Consider the following 18,494-nt stretch of genomic DNA (forward strand, 5'->3'; position numbering starts at 1 on the left):
AGAGACAATGGCCAGGCACAGTGGCTGGCATCTGTAATCCCAGCACTTTGGGAGGCTAAGGTGGGAGGATCCCTTGTAGCCAGGAGTTTTGTTGTTGTTGTTTTATTGTTATTGTTTTTTGAGGCAAAGTCTCACTCTGTCACCCAGGCTGGAGTGCAGTGGTGCGATCTCTGCTTACTGCAACCTCTGCCTCCCAGGTTCAAGTGATTCTCCTGCCTCAGCCTTCCGGGTAGCGGGGATTACAAGCATGCACGACCGCACCTATCTAATTTATGTATTTTTAGTAGAGATGGGGTTTCACCATGTTGGTCAGGCTGGTCTCGAACTCTTGACCTCAGGTGATTTGCCTACCTCGGCTTCCCGAAGTGCTGGGATTACAGGCATCAGCCACCACAGCTGGCCTGTAGACAGGAGTTTGAGATGAGCCTGGACAACACAGGCCCCTGGGATCCTTCTGCCTCAGCCTCCCAAGTAGCTCGAGCTACAGGTGTACACCATGACCCCTGCCTAATTTTTAAATTTTTTTGTAGAGACGTAGTCTCAGTATGTTGCTGTTCTTGAACTCCTGGCCTTAAGCGATCCTCCTGCCTTGGCCTCCCAACATGGAATTACAGCTATGAGCCACCTTGTGCAGCCTGAAAATTCTTTGTAATATAAACTCTAAAGTATCATATGAATTTTGGTGTCTGATTTCACAATCCATAAAACAGCAAACAACTTGAAATATATACATCTCTTGAAGCTGTTGCTCACATCTTAATTGCTTTGGGTGGCTACCCACCAGTGGCCCAAGGTGGATGGAGGTTAGGGTTTTTAATTAGATCTCATAGTTGTAAACTAGAATTTTAAACCAGGGTTCTGTCATCTCTTGTGTCCTAGTCCACTAGTTCTTATCCTTAGAACCCTCAAGTCCTGCTCTAGCTGTATCATGACTCCTCTTTTGCCCACTTTCCACTCTGGTAGTTTGAGGAGCAGCAGGCTTTTGAGAAGAGCCGCAAGTTCCTTCGGCAGCTGGAGATTTGCTTTGCAGAGAACCCCTCACACCACCAGAAGATTATCAAGGTCCTCCAAGGCTGTGCAGACTGCCTTCCCCAGGAGATCACCGAGGTATTCTTTCCTGTCCTGCTTTCTTCCTGTTGTCTTCTGTGCCTTAGGCCTTTCCCTTATCTCTTTCCCCAACCTACTCCATACCTTTTTGCCTCTGGAGGCTCATGGGCTTCCTGGAAGAGATGAAAAAGGCAAGGACTTTTCAGGCTCACCCAAAGCATAAAGCACTGGGATAGGGAGGGATTGCTACCTGAAACCGGAGCCTGTCTGATCTTCACAGGCTCAGGAATGCCATGGATGTGCTGGAAGGGATGTTCAGCGAAGGAGGTTCTGGGACCTGGGAGGGGCCTTACCTCCTTGCTCTGCTTGGAATAGTGCCCTAGCTGGAGATCAGTAGGGTGGAGTGGAGAGTGGAATCATTAGGAATCAAATCTAGTATTAGTACCCTTCCCCTATAGGCAGCTAAGGAGGAAGAGAAAGTTTTAGTATTCTTTGTTACCAGGCAGAGTCTCTGTGTGTTTCCCAGTTGACTGGGAAAGCAGAACATGGAAGTATGTGGGATTGATTGGGAAGGGCAACCTAGAGAGGCTCTGGAGACTTCCTGTTTCCCTCTGTGACTCTCCTCAGCTCAAGACACAGATGTGGCAGCTCCTCAAGGGCCACGACCACCTGCAGGATGAGTTTTCTATCTTCTTCGACCACTTGCGCCCAGCAGCTAGCCGGATGGGTGACTTTGAAGAGATCAATTGGACTGAGGAAAAGGAGTATGAGGTATAGGACCTAAGGCTGCTGTAGCCTTATGAAGGGGGAAGGCCACACGTGGGAGGGATATTGGCCTGGTGTCTGTGCTCAGCAGCACCAACTCCTTCTCAGTTTGATGGCTTTGAAGAAGTGGCCCTGCCTGATGTGGAAGAAGAGGAGGAGCCTCCCAAGATACCCACAGCCTCAAAGAACAAGAGGAAAAAAGAGATTGGGGTCCAAAATCATGATAAGGTATTTTCTTTGTTTATTTGTTTGTTTTTGAGACAGAATCTCGCTCTGTCACCCAAACTAGAGTGCAGTGGCGTAATCTTGGCTCACTGCAACCTCCACCTCCCAGATTCAAGCGATTCTCCCACCTCAGCCTCTCAAGTAGCTGGAATTACAGACAGGCGCCAGCCACCACGCCCAGCAAATTTTTGTATTTTTAGTAGAGATGGATTTTCACTATGTTGGCCAGGCTGGTCTCGAACTCCTTACCTCAAGTGATCCACCCGCCTCGGCCTCCCAAAGTGCTGAGATTACAAGTGTGAGCCACTACGCCTGGCCTAAAATCATGATAAGGTATGCCAAGTTATTGAAAATTATCTATGTTTCATGAATCAAGCCTTGCGTTTTCTCACTAAACATTTCTGTGGCTTACTATGGCCCAAGGTTTCTAGTTCAAAGGCTCTAGGATCTGAGACGATCACGGAGAACAAACTAAAGGTCAGGCTGATACAGACATGCAGTGCCTTTGGGAAAACTGCAGTTGTTGCAGGGGCCCCAGATTCCCTAGTTAGAAGGATTTGTTTCTTCCCCTTTTCTGTCTAGCTCAGAGTTATTACCCTTAATTCAACTTTTTTCATTTTTGCTCATGTGAGAAAATAGAGCCAATTGAGGATGAGCTTGTTATTAAAAAAAGAAAGTAGAACCAAGATTCCCCATATTAATAATAATGATAGCAGCTAATACTTAGTTGTATTACAAAGTGTCAGGCATTCTGGGAAGTATTTTAATGGATTATTGACACATTTAATTCTCACAGTAATCCTATGGAGAGATTGCTCTTGTTTGCATTTTACAGAAGACATAACTGAAGTGCAGAGAGGCTGTTGTCAGGTTCTCATATTTAGTAAGTGGTGGTGCTAGGATATGAACTCCTCAGGTAAGCCAGCTGTGGAGTCTACTGGTTGTCACTGCTCTTCAAGCAGTATTTTTTTTTTTTTAATTCATGTTTCCTGACCAAGCGTTTTTTCTCTTTTCTGGGGAGAAACTGCTTCTTAGTAGCTGTATGACCTTGGGAAACGTATTTAACCTCTCTTTGTTTCAGTTTCTTCATCATAAATTGGGATGATAATGGTACTTACTTACGTCTTGGGTTTATTAAACAGTGTCATTGAGTAGGCTTTCCATGGGTACAGAGTTCTCTCTGAAGGGGATTGGAAGAGATGGGAGAGCTGAAGGCACAGAGAGACAGAAACAAAGACATTATATCTCATGATGGAGCTCTCCAGTGATTTTGCCTCAGATTATGTCTGACTTAAATATTTCTTGAAACATCTGGGGCAATTGGGATATGTCAGTCTTTAGGTCATTTAGGGATTGTTTCAGGGATTCATAATAGGCCTTAATCTCGTTTGGGCTATTGATTTCCCCAGGCAATGTGAGGAGTTGATACATAAAAGAGGAAGGGGTCCGGGCGTGGTGGCTCATGCCTGTAATCCCAGCATTTTGGGAGGTCGAGGTGGGTGGATCACTTGAGGACAGGAGTTCAAGACCAGCCAGAGTAACACTGCGAATTCCTATCTCTACTAAAAATACAAAAATTAGCCATAGGCTAGGTGCTGTGGCTTACACCTCTAATGCCAGCACTTTGCAAGGCCAAGGCAGGCGGATTACTTCAGGTCAGGAGTTCAAAACCAGCCTGGTCAACATGGCGAAATCCCATCTCACTGAAAATACAAAAAAAATTAGACAGGCTTGGTGGCATGCGCCTGTAATCCCAGCTACTTGGGAGGCCGAGACATGGGAATCGCTTGATCCCGGGGAGTGGAAGTTGCGCTAAGCTGAGATCACGCCACTGCACTCCAGCCTGGGAGAGAGAGCGAGACTCCATCTCAAAAAAAAAAAAAAAAATTAGCTAGGCGTGGTGGTGTGCAGTCCCAGCTACTTGGGAGGCTGAGGTGGGAAAATCACTTGAGCCCAGGAGGCAGAGGTTGCAGTGAGCCATGAATGTGACACTGCACTCCAGCCTGGGTGACGGAGCCAAACCTTATCTCAAAAAAAAAAAAAAAAAAAAAAAGCATGGGGAGAGGGTGGGCTGTGTTGTGTTCATGTGGCTCACAACTTTAGCTTCCTCTCTTGGTACCAAAAATACGGCCAGGCACAGTGGCTCATGCCTGTAATCCTAGCACTTTGGGACGCTGAGGGAGGGCAGATCAAGAGGTCAGGAGTTCGAGACCAGCCTGACCAACATGGTGAAACCCTGTCTCTACTAAAAATACAAAAATTAGCTGGGCATGGTGGCGCATACCTGTAATCCCAGTTACTCAGGAGGCTGAGGCAGGAGAATCCCTTGAACCCGGGAGGCAGAGGTTGTGGTGAGCTGACATCGTGCCACTGCAACCCAGCCTGGGCCACAGAGCGAGACTCTGTCTCAAAAAAAAAAAAAAAAAAACAAAAAAAAAAAAACAACTTGGCAGCTAATCAAGCCCAAGTATCTCCTAGGAGACTGAGTGGCCAGATGGGGCCAAGGACTGTGCCTGCTCCTGCCATGAAGGAGGTCCAGATTCCAAGCTGAAGAAGAGCAAAAGGCGGAGCTGTAGCCACTGTAGCAGCAAGGTGAGGAAAGTATCAAGGGTCCCGAGGGTATCAGAGCTGCTGGGGGATTGTTTGCTACCAAGAATTGTACCTTACTGAATTCCTAAAAAGGCACATATGTAAATAACATTCAGTATACACATATGTGTACATATGCAAAATAAATGGAATCTGCTAGAAATACGTGATAGATTTTGTTTTTTAAAGAGAATTCTGTGAGTAAAGCTTTTGGAATTGGAAAAACAAAATACCAGTTAAAATATTTCCCTCAGATATTAGAAAATGAAATAAACCTCTGTCGTGAAAATAGTCTCTACAAGTAATCCTGGTTCTCTAGAATGGAGTTGGTTGGCAGGAAAAACACAGTTCTTGGTGAGAGAAGGAGTTGTGGAATCCAATACTCTATTCGGGGCCATTTAAAATCCTTGGAGCAGGGAGGCAGAGGTTGCAGTGAGCCATGATGATACCACTGAGCTCCAGCCTGGGTGACAGAGTGAGACCGTGTTTAAAGAAAAAAAAAAAATCAAATCCTTGGAGGAGTAGCTGGCAACAGGGCACTCAGGAGGCTCAGGTGGGAGGATCACTTGAGCCCAGGAGTCTGAGGCTGTAGTGTACCACCATGGTCATGCCTGTGTAAACAGCCACTGCACTCCAGCCTGGGCAAGATAATCTGTGTCATCTGAGACCCTGTCTCTGTCTATCTTTTCTTTTTGTTTGTCATTTGAGACAGAGTCTCACTATGTTACCCAGGCTGATCTTGAACCCTTGGGCTCAAGTGATCCTCACACCTTAGCCTCCCAAGTAACTAGGTTTATAGGCATGTACCACTGCACCCAGTTGAAACTCTGTCAACAAAATTGTTGGAGCAGACATGCATGTGGGTTGACTTGGTGAGCATCAGGCAGGGCTTCTTCCTTTGGTGGGCCCCAAAGGCATAGGCGGTCAGGACACCTTTGACCCGGAAGACCATCCCTGCAGGTCTGTGACAACAAATCCTACAAGAGCAAGGAGCCCCATGAGTTGGTGGGCAGCAGCCCCCACCGAGAGGCTAGTCCTATGCCTGGTGCTAAGGAAGCTGGGCAGGGCAAGGATATGATGGAAGAGGAAGCCCCAGAGGAGCGGGAGAGCACTGAGGCCACCCAGAGCAGGACTGTCAGGACCACCAGAAAGGGAGAGATGCCTGTTTCAGGTGAGTGATTTGCCAACGCAGCCCTTCTGTTCCTCAGTCTCGTTATCCTGTACTCCAGACAGGAACCTCCATGAGCCTGGATAAATAGCCTTTTCAGGGATGGATATACCACCTCTTTCACTGATGGACCCATAGGAAGCCCTTCTGCTGTTCAGGCTTTTTCTGTCATATGGCCTCACTCCTCTTGCAGAATTAAGAATGCCACAAATTTCATGCAATTCAACATTGTCTTGTGTTTTATTCCAAAAACCCTTCCCCCTATCTCCAAATCTAGTGTAATCTATATCCTAAAGACTGGGCCATTCTCAGCTTTGGCAGTAGGACTTTATATCTTTGCATAAGTGACATTATGCCCCCCATCTCCACCCAACTCTTTTATTATTTATATTTTCTTGTAGAGATGGGGTCTCACCATATTGCCCAGGCTAGTCTCAAACTCCTGGCAGTCCCACCACTTTGGCTTCCCAAAGTGCGGACATTATAGGTGTGAGCCACCATGCACAGCACTCTTTTTTATTAGAATTTTTGCACAGTACCTGGCCACAGGTAATTTCTCGTGCTTAGGTGCATCTTGATCCTGACAGTACCCTGAGATCCTTATTTTCCTCCTAAGCAGGATTGGCAGTGGGGGGCACTTTGCCATCCCCTCGAGAAGTGACTCTTACAGAACGACGCCTCCTGGATGGCCCACCACCTCGTTCACCAGAGACTCCTCAATTTCCCCCCACAACTGGAGCTGTACTGTACACTGTTAAGAGAAACCAGGTTGGGCCTGAGGTTCTCTCCTGCCCCAAGGCATCCCCCAGACTTCAGAAAGAGAGGGAGGGCCAAAAGGCAGTGAGTGAGTCAGAGGCTTTGATGCTGGTCTGGGATGCATCAGAAACTGAGAAATTGCCTGGTACCGTGGAACCCCCTGCTTCCTTCCTGAGTCCTGTTTCCTCAAAGACCAGAGATGCAGGGAGAAGACATGTGTCCGGGAAACCAGACACTCAAGAGAGATGGCTGCCCTCAAGCAGAGCTAGGGTGAAGACAAGAGACAGGACGTGCCCTGTCCATGAATCTCCATCAGGAATTGACACCTCAGAGACTTCTCCCAAAGCCCCTAGAGGGGGTTTGGCTAAAGACAGTGGAACACAGGGCAAGGGTCCAGAGGGGGAGCAGCAGCCAAAGGCCGCAGAAGCTACGGTGTGTGCCAACAACAGCAAGGTCAGCTCCACTGGGGAAAAGGTTGTCCTGTGGACAAGGTAGGTAAGGGTGGATGACGTGTGTTTGGAAAAGAGCATAGACCACATCCATGTGGCTCCCTAGGGTTAATCATGATACCTGGGTTACAGGGAAGCTGACCGTGTGATCCTCACCATGTGCCAGGAGCAAGGGGCACAGCCACAGACCTTCAGCATCATCTCCCAGCAGCTGGGAAATAAGACCCCTGCTGAGGTAGGTGCGGGTTGGGGTGAAGACCTGGCAAAAAGAGGTCAAGGTGGCCAACTAAGAGACAGAAAGGCCAAAGAAGGAGTTTTCATATCCAAGATAATAAGTGGTTTTTGTAAAGGTTTGATCTAAGGAAAGGCTTGACTCATCAGGGTGGTAGTGGTTCTAGAAGAGAAAGGACACTAGATTTTGAGGATTTTTAAATTTTTATTTATTTATTTATTTTAGACACAGTTTCACTCGTCGCCTAGGCTGGAGTGCAGTGGCACAATCTCAGCTCACTACAACCTCCACCTCCCAGGTTCAAGTGATTGTCCTGCCTCAGCCTCTCCCAAAGTAGCTGGGATTACAGGCACCCACCACCATGCCAGGCTAATTTATTTATTTTTAGTAGACACGGGGTTTCACCATGTTGGCAAGGCTAGTCTTGAACTCCTGACCTCAGGTTATCCACCTGCCTCAGCCTCCCAGAGTGCTGGGAATAGGTGAGATACTGCGCCCGGCCAGGATTTTAAAGTGGAAGCCCCAGTTTCCATTCCAGTTTTGTTTTTAGGAGGCATGTGACTTTGGGCAAAATATTTAGCCTCTTGAGTTTCCTTATCTATAATGACATAGCTCTCCCAACCTTGCTGTGCGGAATAAACAAGAGATTTTTCAAATCAGTATATAGTGCTTCATAAATGTTAACATTGTTACAAAGCATCAGTGAGGCTGGGCGCAGTGGTTCATTCCTGTAATCCCAACACTTTGGGAGGCCGAGGTGGGTGGATCACCTGAGGTCAGGAGTTTGAGACCAGCCTGGCCAACATGGTGAAACCCTATCTCTACTAAAAATATAAAAACTAGCCAGGCGTGGTGGTGGGCGCCTGTAATCCCAGCTACTCTGAAGGCTGAGGCAGGAGAATTGCTTGAACCCAGGAGACGGAGGTTGCAGTAAGCCGACACAGTGCCACTGCACTCCAGTCTCAGCAACAGAGAGAGACTCCGTCTCAAAAACAAACAAAAAAAAGACCAGTGAATACAGCCCTCCTCCTTTCTTAGGTTTCCCACCGTTTTCGAGAACTCATGCAGCTCTTCCACACTGCCTGTGAAGCCAGCTCTGAGGATGAGGATGATGCAACCAGTACCAGCAATGCAGACCAGCTGTCTGACCATGGGGACCTTCTGTCTGAAGAGGAGCTGGATGAATGAGACTCTGGGAATCATCTACACAGGACCAAACCCAACAGGCGCCCTGGCACTGGGGAGGCGGGTAGTTGTACTCTGCTTGTACAGTCCTTGAGCCCAGTTTACAGATCTGGAGAGCAGGAGGCCAGGACAAGGACAAAGGCTGGAGGATGGAGTAGGACCCAGGGGCTCTGCCATCCTAGGCATCATTCAAGGTCTTTTACGAAGACTTTACAGATGTCCTCTGTAAATAGCATCGAGAGTGGAGTTCAGCTCCTTTCTCTACTTTTTTTTGGTCTGATGGCACATATTTATTGTTCTGTGGTCTAATCACAGTGTTTCTAAATGTAAAAAGTGCATATGTTAGTGTAGCTAGTCCCGCGACATTGAGCTCCTCTGCACGAAGACACTGGGCTCCTGCATCCAGCTGTTTTTATTGCAAACTAGCTCCTTTCTCCCACACTGGGAACTTTAGTCCACGAGGCTGTCACCATCCTGGTAGCACTGGGCCAGACTTTGTAGCTCCTGCAGCAGCTCTGCTACGTCATCGTGCTCCACTCCAGCATCCATGAAGCTGGCCCAGCGCCGCAAGTCGAGTTTGGTGAGGTCTCTGGCCAAGGCTTCCAGGGTCTGGTGCAGGGACGAAGAGGAACACAGTGCCCCAAACACTGGGATGCTCTCCACTGCTGTGGAGGGAGAGGAAACAGAGACCTGTAGATGGATGATTATTCTGCCCTGGGACTCGCCAAACTGATAAGGAAGTCCAACCTTAGTAGACTTGATTGTAAACTCAACAAATTTGGTGTATTGTCCCCTTAGTACACCAGTACTCCAGAGGAAGAATGCTTTTCTTGGGAGCCATAGGGTGAATAAAGGAATGTTTAACTGTGGACTTTTTCAGCACTTTTAATCCAGGAATGGAGATAGTAAAAACTCTCCCATACTTGAAATCTCAGTTTTCTTCACCTCCTACATACCTGCTCCCTTGGGGGAACCATCCAGAACCATACCCGGTGGACTGCAGCTTGAGAAGAGGTGGGGGTAAGGAGGAGCCACCCTGCAGGGAGTCAGCAGCAGATGGGAAGAACTGTGGGGGCAGAGAACAGCCATTAAGTGCGTAAGAAGTCAAGGGAGGGTTGCGGTTGGCAAGAAGGGCAGGAGCAACCGTTACACTGACCTCATGACTCCAGGCTGCTGCTGTTGTAAATACTGAGCCAAGATTTCTTCCCCAGTGGTACATGCATGAAGGGCAGAGAGTGGAGGTGTCCCTGGGGTGAGCTGGCTGCCAGAACAAAGCCAAAACCACCATTAGCCTGTGGCAGCATGAATAACAAACTAAGAATTCTTTTTCTTTTTGAGACAGAGTTTTGCTCTTGTTGCCCAGACTGGAGTGCAATGGTGTGATCTCGGCTAACTGCAACCTCCACCTCCCAGGTTCAAACAATTCTTCTGCCTCATCCTCCCAAGTAGCTGGGATTACAGGCATGTGCCACCATGCCTGGCTAATTTTATGTTTTTAGTAGAGATGGGGTTCACCATGTTGGTCAGGCTGGTCTCGAATTCCTGGCCTCAGGTGATCTGCCCACCTCAGCCTCCCAAAGTGCTGGGATTACAGGCGTCAGCCACCATGCCTAGCCCAAGAAACTTAAGAATTTTTATGTTATCAGGCCATCAGCTGGATCAAGATATTCAAAGCCCTTTTTTTTTTTTATCCTTTTTAAGGGGTGGGGAGGGAACAACATCATTAGAATGCCCGAGAAATTAGGGGGAAAAGGACTCCTAAGGACCAACAGCTCTCACCTTGTGTGGCATGCTCTGTCTGTACCCCTCAGCACCACTGACTGCGTAAAGCAACGTGTTCCAGAAGGCTCCCCACATGCAGACAGTGGGGTCCATGGGGTGGCTCCTCCAAACTGCATCAGGGAATCAGGAAGGGACTGGTCTGGAGCCAAGGGGAAAGGGATGATTGCTCCTGCTGTCACCACTTAAAGAGAAGGAAGAGAACACGTTATAGGACATTTTCTCAGCACTGACCCAACCCCTCACAAAGCTTCATACCTTTTTCCCACAGAAGCTCAGCATGTCAGCCAGATGAACCATGGAAACTGGAGGGGAACACAGGCGATAAGGAACAGTGACTGTGTCCAGGGCTGTAGCCAGGATGGCACTGCAGTGGAAGGGCAGAATGGCCTGTAAGAAGACACCAAGAGGGGCACTTGGCCTCAGGCCTGGAAAAGAATGTGTGGAGGCAGAATGTTAACACCAGAGAGACCCAGGGGACGAATCAGGGGTATGTTTGACCCCAGGCTGGACAAGCATAGGACAGTGTGATCTGAGAGGCCACATCACAGCTGAGTTCAAGCTCGGGCCTCAGGAACAGAGCCAGTACAGACAGCAGCTGACTGGGAGCATGAGAAGGCCCTGTAGCCTGCTGCAGTCAGAACAAGAGCACCGAGACTTACATCATAATGCAGGTAAGGGAAGTTGACAGGTGGCTCAGGTCGCAGGCCCAGGTCCCACCCAAGGACAAGGGGCAGACGAGAGCTGTGAGCAGTCAGGTGCACCAGACCAAAAGCTGTGTTTAATAGACAATAGATGTTTCTCTGGGCCTCCTGGTGAAGAAAAAGAGCAGTTTGCATTAAGCAACTCTCCCACTGGGATTCGAATGTTTACTCCTCCAAGTTCCACTCACTCCACGATGGTAGGGACCAGGTAGCAGGCCCCAAGTTATTATTCCCCATCCTGAATATTCATCTTGTAGCAGCTCTGCCGCCTTCGCGCCTACCCCAGAGAAGCCATCGTGCAGGTCACACAGGATCTGGAAGCCCTGGGCGGAGGTGAGTGATGAAAGATAGTTAGCAGGATGAGAAGAGCTTCCACCCTGGAGTGCACATTGCCATGCCGCTACCTGCAAGTAGTCACATTCCTCCACATAGAAGTGCAGCCTGTCCTCCAGCTCTTCCTGGTACTTGGGTTCCTTTAGGACACTTTCCCCTTGGCCAAAAGCCTCCAGCCGACCTGCTTCCCTGCCACAAGTAAACACGATCCAAGACTTAGATCTCTTCCCTCAACTCCTCAGCCTCTTGTCCTGGGGAAGGGCAGGGAAGATGGCCTCAAGAGCCTCATCCTGCATTGGTGGGGACCCATGTTTCTTGCCTCAAAGCCTCTGGGGTCCCCATACCCATCGTGCTTGTACTTCTGAATCATACGGATGCTCCGGGGATGGAGATGGACTCTGAGGAAGTCTGACCAGACCCTGATGCTGGCCTCTGTAGGGATAAGTGGTTTTGGAGTTGTAGTGGTGGTGAGTGGTGAGGAACCTGAAGACAAGCAGAGGAAATGTACCTTTCTCCACGTTTCTGCTCTACCCAAACCCCCATCCATCAGTATCTGGAGAAGTCTCACCTTTGCCATTGGGAATGGATTTGACCCTCCAAACACCATCACTACTCAGCACTCCCTGGGAGGGGTCAGAAAAATCTACATTTAGTTCCAGGCAGTTTAGAGGCAAAGGTTGCTTCATCCTCCTTGAGTTGGCTGGCCACACCGCATAGCCTCCTTTCTGTTCACCGAGTCGCAGTCCTTAGGAAAAGGAGTGCTTTTTCCCAAAATACCATTCTAAGACATTTAAAATGATTAAAATCCCCGTTTACCCGCCCCTATGGAGACCCTCGGGTTGTAGCACTGGGTTAAAAAGTTCAGGACGGAGGCCCTCACCTCTGCACTCAGAAAGTCTTGGAGATAAGGGTTCTTGGGATAGAGTTCCTCTTTGTGTGTGGTGAGCTTCCCCTGCCTGAAAGAGTTTGGAGATTGATCAAAGAAACTGCACTCTGATAGAGTTATCCAGCGTTCTGCGTACATACACGATCCCCACCCTTATCCATACATCAGTTACACACCATGCTATGGCAGCATCCAACTGTTTGTCCCTGTAGAGTCCACCTTCCTCTTTTAGGGAGCTCAAACTACCTGTACAGAAATAACAGAGACAATGTTAGGTCAAAGCCTGGGCACCCTCCCCCTCTAGCTAACCTTCCTCTCATCTGACAACCTGCTGTCACCATCTCTCCAGCACTTGGCTCTTCCAAGCTTTCTGGGATATACACTAGTTGGGGGAAAAACCTTGGCTTAGGAGAATCTAGATTCCCTCTTTCGGTTCCCAGCTTAGTCATTAGCTGTGGGACCGGGGCGGGGAGGGGGGGGGCGGGGGGAACCACATCCAGGGGTCTGACAGGAGTGCTGCAGTTCAAGTCCTCACTGTCTCCAGGGCCTAGCAGCCTATTCCCGAAATGGCTCTTGAGCAACTGTCGTGGGCCCCTCGAGTGTTGGCATGTTGTGCTCAGCTCCTCATCTCCGGTCCTGGAGCTCGGTAAGGTGGGAGGGTCTTGAAGATAACAGCAGCGCAAGGACTAGGCACGTGGAAGGGAAACGGGCTGACCCTGCCACCACTTCACCCTTCAGATCCATAAAGATGAGTCGCGGCGTGTAGGTCTCCTGGCCGTGCAGCGTCCGGCCCGTACGATACAGGACGTCGGGGCACAGCTCTCCCGGGGGCTCCTTGGCATCGGTCGCTCAGCCCAGCGCAGCATCCTGGGGAAGCAGAGAGGACGAGGCAGGCCGGCTGAACGTCGGGAGTGTAGATCCCGAAGGGCTCCTAGGGGACAGCTGCCGGCTGACCTCACCTGCTGGTTCCACCAGTGCGCGCCCACGAAACCGGCAAAATGTCCCAACTGCAGTGTGAGCACCTCCCGGGCCCCGCCCGCCATACTGCGCTGGTCCACGGGGCCGCAGCGCCCCAGCCCCGCCGCTCGCTGCTCCTAGCCGATTGGCTTGGCAGGCGCGTGGGCGGGTGTTATTCTCGGCGACTTATTGGTCCGCGAACACATCCTTTCCCATTGGAGAAACGATGCGCCGATCCTTTCCTACCTCTTCCTAGACGTGGCCCAGTCCGGCTTCTCTGTGGTTGCCTGTGAGGGGCGGGACTCCACGGGCCACGCCGTTGCTCCTGCTCCACGCTGGAGTGGGGTGGGCGCCGTCTCTGCCGCTGACTTGGGGCCGCCAGGGCGCGGGCCGCGGAAGGCTCTGCCTCGTACTTCCCTTGAGGTCTTATCTCTTCTTACAGATCTCTCCGCTGGCTGATAGCTCCCCAGGCAAAAATGAAACCTTGCCAGAATAGCGGAAGCTCCGCTAAAGCCTCCCATGCCCCCTCATCTCTTCAGAAGTCACACGGATCACGACTCTTCAGAAGTCCACAGATCCCTGTGGACTGACCTAGCTATCATATCTGTATCATTTACATGTATTAATCTATCTCTGTGTATGTAACACCTTATGTAAATAGAGTATTGGCGTCTGTCTTTTGCTCAATACGGTTTATGCAATTTATGTTTTTGCATATATATTTTTCATCTCTGTGGAATAGTCCATTGTGAATACACCACCACTAATCTATTCTAAAGAATGAATATATTCTGCTGATAATAGCTTTTGGGATTGTTTCCAATTTTGGCCTATTAGGTGCTATGATTAACATCCTTGTGTATATTTAGAAAGATAAAGCAAATATTGGCCGGGCGCTAAGCCTCATGCCTGCATTCCCAGGTTTTGGGAGGCTGAGGCAGGAGGATCGCTTGAGTCCAGAAATTCCAAACTGGGCAACCTAGTGAGACACCAGCCCCCAACTCCCTATAAAATAATATTTCAAAAAGTTAGCCAGGCGACTCACATCTGTAGTCCCAACTGGAGGCTGAGATGGGAGGATTGCTTGGGCCCAAGAATTCGAGGCTACAGTGACCTATGATCGCACCACTGCACTCCTGTCTGGGCGACAGAGCGAGACCCTGTCTCAAAAAAATACAGATAAAACAAAAAATAAAAAAAAGAAGTGGCCAGGCGCGGTGGCTCAAGCCTGTAATCCCAGCAGTCTGGGAGACCGAGGTCGGCGGACCACTGAGGTCAAGAGTTGTAGACCAACTTGGCCAACATAGTGAAACTTGTCTCTACTAAAAATACAAAAATTAGCTGGGCATGGTGTTGGGCGCTTGTAATCCCAGCTACTCCGGAGGCTGAGGTAGGAGAATCGCTTGAACCCCGGAGGTGGAGATTGCAGTGAGCTGAGATAGCACCACTGCACTCCAAACTGGGCGACAGATCGAGACTCCGTCTGAAAATAAAAAATAAAATCTTAGACTCTCTTGTCTATTCTGAGCTCCTTGTAATTCCATATTTATTTAGTCTTATTTATTTATTTTGAGACAGGGTCTCACTCTCTTGCCCAGGCTGGTGTGCAGTGGTGCAATCTCGGCTGACCGCAGCCTCAACCTCTTGGGCTGATGCGATCCTCCCACCTCAGCCTCCTGCATAGCTGCAATTACAGGCATGGACCACCACCAACCACCTGGCTAATCTTTTTATTTCTTGTACATATGGGGTTTCACCGTCTTGCCCAGGCTGGTCTCAAACTCCTGAGCTCCTGAGCCCAAGTGATCTGCCCACCTTGGCCTCCGAAAGTGTTGGGATTACAGGTGTGAGGCACTGTGCGCAGCTACCATTTCACTTCTAAGTATGATGTGGGCTGAAAAGTTTCTGTAGGTACTCTGACAGCTTAAGGAAGTTCTGTATTCCTGTTTTGCTAAGAATTTTGGTCATGAATAGATTTGAATGTTTTTTACAGCTTTCTCCACACTAACATAATTACATTATTTTATCATTCCTTTGTTGCACTAATGAATACATCTGATTTTCATATAATACTATCTTGCATTCCTAAAATTATCCCAAACTCATTTATGTTGATTATCCTTTTAAAATATTGGATCTGGGTTTGGCATAGTAGCTCATGCCTGTAATCCCAGCACTTTGGGAGGCTGACGCGGGTGGATCACCTGAGGTCAGGAGTTCGAGACCAGCCTGGCCAACATGACAAAACCCCCTCTCTACTAAGAATACAAAAATTAGCCGGAGTCTCGTCCTGTCGCCCAGGCTGGAGTGCAACGGCACGATCTCAGCTCACTGCAACCTCCACTTCCCGGGTTCAAGCGATTCTCCTGCCTCAGACTCCTGAGTAGCTGGGATTACAGGTATGTGCCACCACACCCGGCTAATTTTTGTATTCTTAGTAAGGGTTTCACTATGTTGGCCAGGCTGGTCTCAAATTCCTGACCTCGTGATCTGCCAGCCTCAGCCTCCCAAAGTGTTGGGATTACAGGTGTGAGCCACCGCACCTGGCCAATTTTAATATTTTAAAATATTTAATTTTTAATTTAATTTTTTATATTTTTTTGAGATAGGATCTTACTTTGTTACTCAAGCTGGAGTGCAGTGGTACAAACAGCTCACTGCAACTTCAACCTCTTGGGCTCAAGCCATCCTCCCACCTCAGCTCCTGCAAGTAGCTGGGACTACAGGCATGTGCCATTACGAATCCAGCTAATTTTGTTTTTTTTTTTTTTGAGACTGAGTCTCATTCTGTCACCCAGGCTGGAGTGCAGTGGCGTGATCTCAGCTCACTGTAACCTCTGCCTCCTGGGTTCAAGCAATTTCCCTGCCTCAGCCTCCCGAGTAGCTGGGATTACAGGCGCCTGCCACCGCGCCCAACTAATTTTTGTATTTTTTTAGCAGAGACAGGAGTTTGCCATGTTGGTCAGGCTGGTCTTGAACTCCTGACCTCAGGTGATCTGCCCGCTTTGGCCTCCCAAAGTGCTGAGATTACAGACGTGAGCCGCTACGCCTGATCAATTTTTGCATTTTTGGTAGAGATGAGGTTTCACCATGGTGCCCAGGCTGGCTTTGAAGTCCTGGGCTCAAGCAGTCCTCCCGCCTCGGCCTCCCAAAGTGCTGGAATTACAGGCCTGAGTCACTGTGCCCTGCCAGCCAGTATTTTCAACGTACAAAATTTTTAAGTTTTGTGTTTAGTAATTTCACAATCATTTAATTTGAATTACTTTCTCATTTCCATTCTGATCTTTTTTCCTGACCAATGGGCACATCAGAAAAGTATGTTTTAATTTCCAGACACGTGAGGAGTTTCTACTTCTCTTTTTGTTACTGGTTTCTAGTTTAAATTGCGTTAGAATCAGAGTACACGGCTGTATGATTTAAATTCTTTGAAATATATTGAGCTGGTTTATGGTCCATTGTCAGTCAATTTTGAACAGGTTCTTTATGTGCTTCAAAAGAAAGTACATTCAGAAGTTTTGGGATTTGATAGGTGGAAGGTGAGGCCAGAAAGGCAGGCCCACTCCGTATAACTTCTATTGAAAATGATCTGCGAGGCCGGGCTCGGTGGCTCACACCTGTAATCCCAGCACTTTGGAAGGCCGAAGTGAGCGGATCATCTGAGGTCAGGAGTTTGAGAACAGCCTGGCCAGTATGGTGGCACCCCGTCTCTGCTATAAATACAAAACTTAGCCGGGCGTGGTGGTGTGCACCTTAAGCCCAGCTACTAGGGAGGCTGAGTCAGGAGGATAGCTTGAACCAAGGTTGCAGAGGTTACAGTGAGCCGAGATCATGCCACTGCACTCCCGCCTGGGCAACAGAGCAAGACCCTTTAAGAAAAATATATATGTGAATAAGTGGACCCATGCAGTCCAAAAACGTTATTGTTTAAGGGTCAACAATAATGACCTGATGTATTTTCTACTTTTTAGAACAACAGATGCTTATTAAATTAGTAATATGTTTATTAAAGCATTATTTCATAATCTGCCTTTCTAGAAGTTTGGTGATGTCCAAGTTCAGCTTTAGGCAACTTAATTTGCTCTCTTTTCTCTCTGCCTTCCTGGGTTAAAGAAAAGGATAACTGTAGTTAGGCTATTAAAAATAAAGTATATTATGTGAATGTAAAAGAGCTTCTACCAAAAAAAAGTTGTTTGGGGATTCAATTTTTAAAAATACTTCCATTAGGACAAGTGTTAATCATGCTACTGAATCTTTTACATCCTTACTTTTTTTTTTTGAGACAGAGTCTCACACTGTCACCGGGCTGGACTGCAGTGGCACGATCTCGGCTCACTGCAGCCTCCGCCTCCCAGGTTCAAGCAATTCTCCTGCCTCAGCCTCCCAAGTAGCTGGGATTACAGGTGCCCGCCACTATGCCCAGCTGATGTTTTTGTATTTAGTAGAGACGGGGTTTCACTGTATTACTCAGGCTGGTCTCAAACTCCTGACCTCAGGTGATCCACCCACCTCGGCCTCCCAAAGTGCTGGGATTATAGGCGTGCACCACCACACCCGGCCCTCTTTTGAATTTTTACTTGCAATTTTAGATTTGTCTCTTGAAGGGTAGCATTGCGTTTGGGTGCATTAGGTCTTCCCAGAAACAGACGATGGGGTTATAGCCTGGCCAAAGTCATTCAAGCCTATATGCCCAGCAATTTGGGAGGCTGAGACAGGTGGATCACTTGAGTCCAGAAGTTTGAGACCAGCCTGGGCAATATAGTGAGATCCCATCTTTATTTAAAAAAAAATCAAAATTAGCCACGTGTGGTGGTGTGTGCCTGTAGCCCTAACCACTCGTGGAGCTGAGGTAGGAGGATTGAGTCCAGAAGGTCGAGGCTGTAGTGTGGCCTTACACTCCAGCCTGGGTAACAGAGAGTGAGACCCTGTCTCAAAATAATATTAATAAAAACATAAACTTTAGGTCAGTTTCCCTTTTTTATTTCCTTTTTGTTTTTTGAGACAGGGTCTTACTCTGCAGCTGAGGATGAGCAGTGGCATGATCACGGCTCACTGAAACCTCAACTCTGGGGTTCAAGTGATCCTCCTGCCTCAGCCTCCCAAGTAGCTGGAACTACAGGCGCATGCCACCATACCTGGCTGATTTTTGTATTTGTTGTAGAGCCTAGGCTTCTCCATGTTGCCCAGGCTGGTCTCAAACTCCTAGGCTCAAGTGGTCTGCCCACCTCGGCCTCCCAGCGTGCTGAGATTACAGGCATGGACCACCGTGCTTGGTCAGTTTTCCAGTTTTGCAAAAAACCTTCTGAAATTTTGATAATGATTGCATTGAATCTATAGGTCAATATGGGAATAACTGCCATCTTATTACTGAGTACTCCAATCAATGAACATGGAGAATCTTTCCATTTAGTAAGATCTTTTA

At 48.4% G+C, this 18,494-nt stretch overlaps 2 protein-coding genes across 14 annotated transcripts in view; one reads left to right on the forward strand and one right to left on the reverse strand.

The window, feature by feature from the left end:
- GON4L (gon-4 like) overlaps nucleotides 1-9,285 on the forward strand; it is a 110,298-nt gene extending 101,013 nt beyond the window's left edge. For 12 of the 13 annotated variants that reach the window (XM_055361592.2, XM_055361601.2, XM_031010784.3 and 9 more), the window contains 8 exons: nucleotides 964-1,107; nucleotides 1,675-1,818; nucleotides 1,921-2,040; nucleotides 4,516-4,629; nucleotides 5,587-5,797; nucleotides 6,414-7,041; nucleotides 7,132-7,234; nucleotides 8,270-9,285. In XM_055361592.2, the coding sequence (XP_055217567.2) occupies nucleotides 964-1,107; nucleotides 1,675-1,818; nucleotides 1,921-2,040; nucleotides 4,516-4,629; nucleotides 5,587-5,797; nucleotides 6,414-7,041; nucleotides 7,132-7,234; nucleotides 8,270-8,419 (1,614 nt within the window). In that variant the 3' untranslated portion in view covers nucleotides 8,420-9,285. Of the gene's footprint in view, nucleotides 1-963; nucleotides 1,108-1,674; nucleotides 1,819-1,920; nucleotides 2,041-4,515; nucleotides 4,630-5,586; nucleotides 5,798-6,413; nucleotides 7,042-7,131; nucleotides 7,235-8,269 lie in introns of those variants that run through there. The other variant, XM_063694234.1, reaches the window with a different exon arrangement.
- Nucleotides 8,811-13,161, reverse strand: MSTO1 (misato mitochondrial distribution and morphology regulator 1). Its single transcript, XM_055361681.2, is given in 14 exon segments — nucleotides 8,811-9,081; nucleotides 9,373-9,482; nucleotides 9,573-9,677; nucleotides 10,196-10,379; nucleotides 10,435-10,585; nucleotides 10,858-11,007; nucleotides 11,088-11,222; nucleotides 11,304-11,421; nucleotides 11,577-11,715; nucleotides 11,801-11,855; nucleotides 12,113-12,188; nucleotides 12,295-12,364; nucleotides 12,850-12,985; nucleotides 13,078-13,161. Coding segments are annotated over 14 exon segments (1,728 nt in total). The 3' UTR covers nucleotides 8,811-8,866.
- Between the last annotated feature and the right edge of the window lie 5,333 nt (nucleotides 13,162-18,494).

Source organism: Gorilla gorilla, chromosome 1 (assembly GCF_029281585.2).
Source record: "Gorilla gorilla gorilla isolate KB3781 chromosome 1, NHGRI_mGorGor1-v2.1_pri, whole genome shotgun sequence".
Lineage (NCBI taxonomy): Eukaryota > Metazoa > Chordata > Mammalia > Primates > Hominidae > Gorilla > Gorilla gorilla.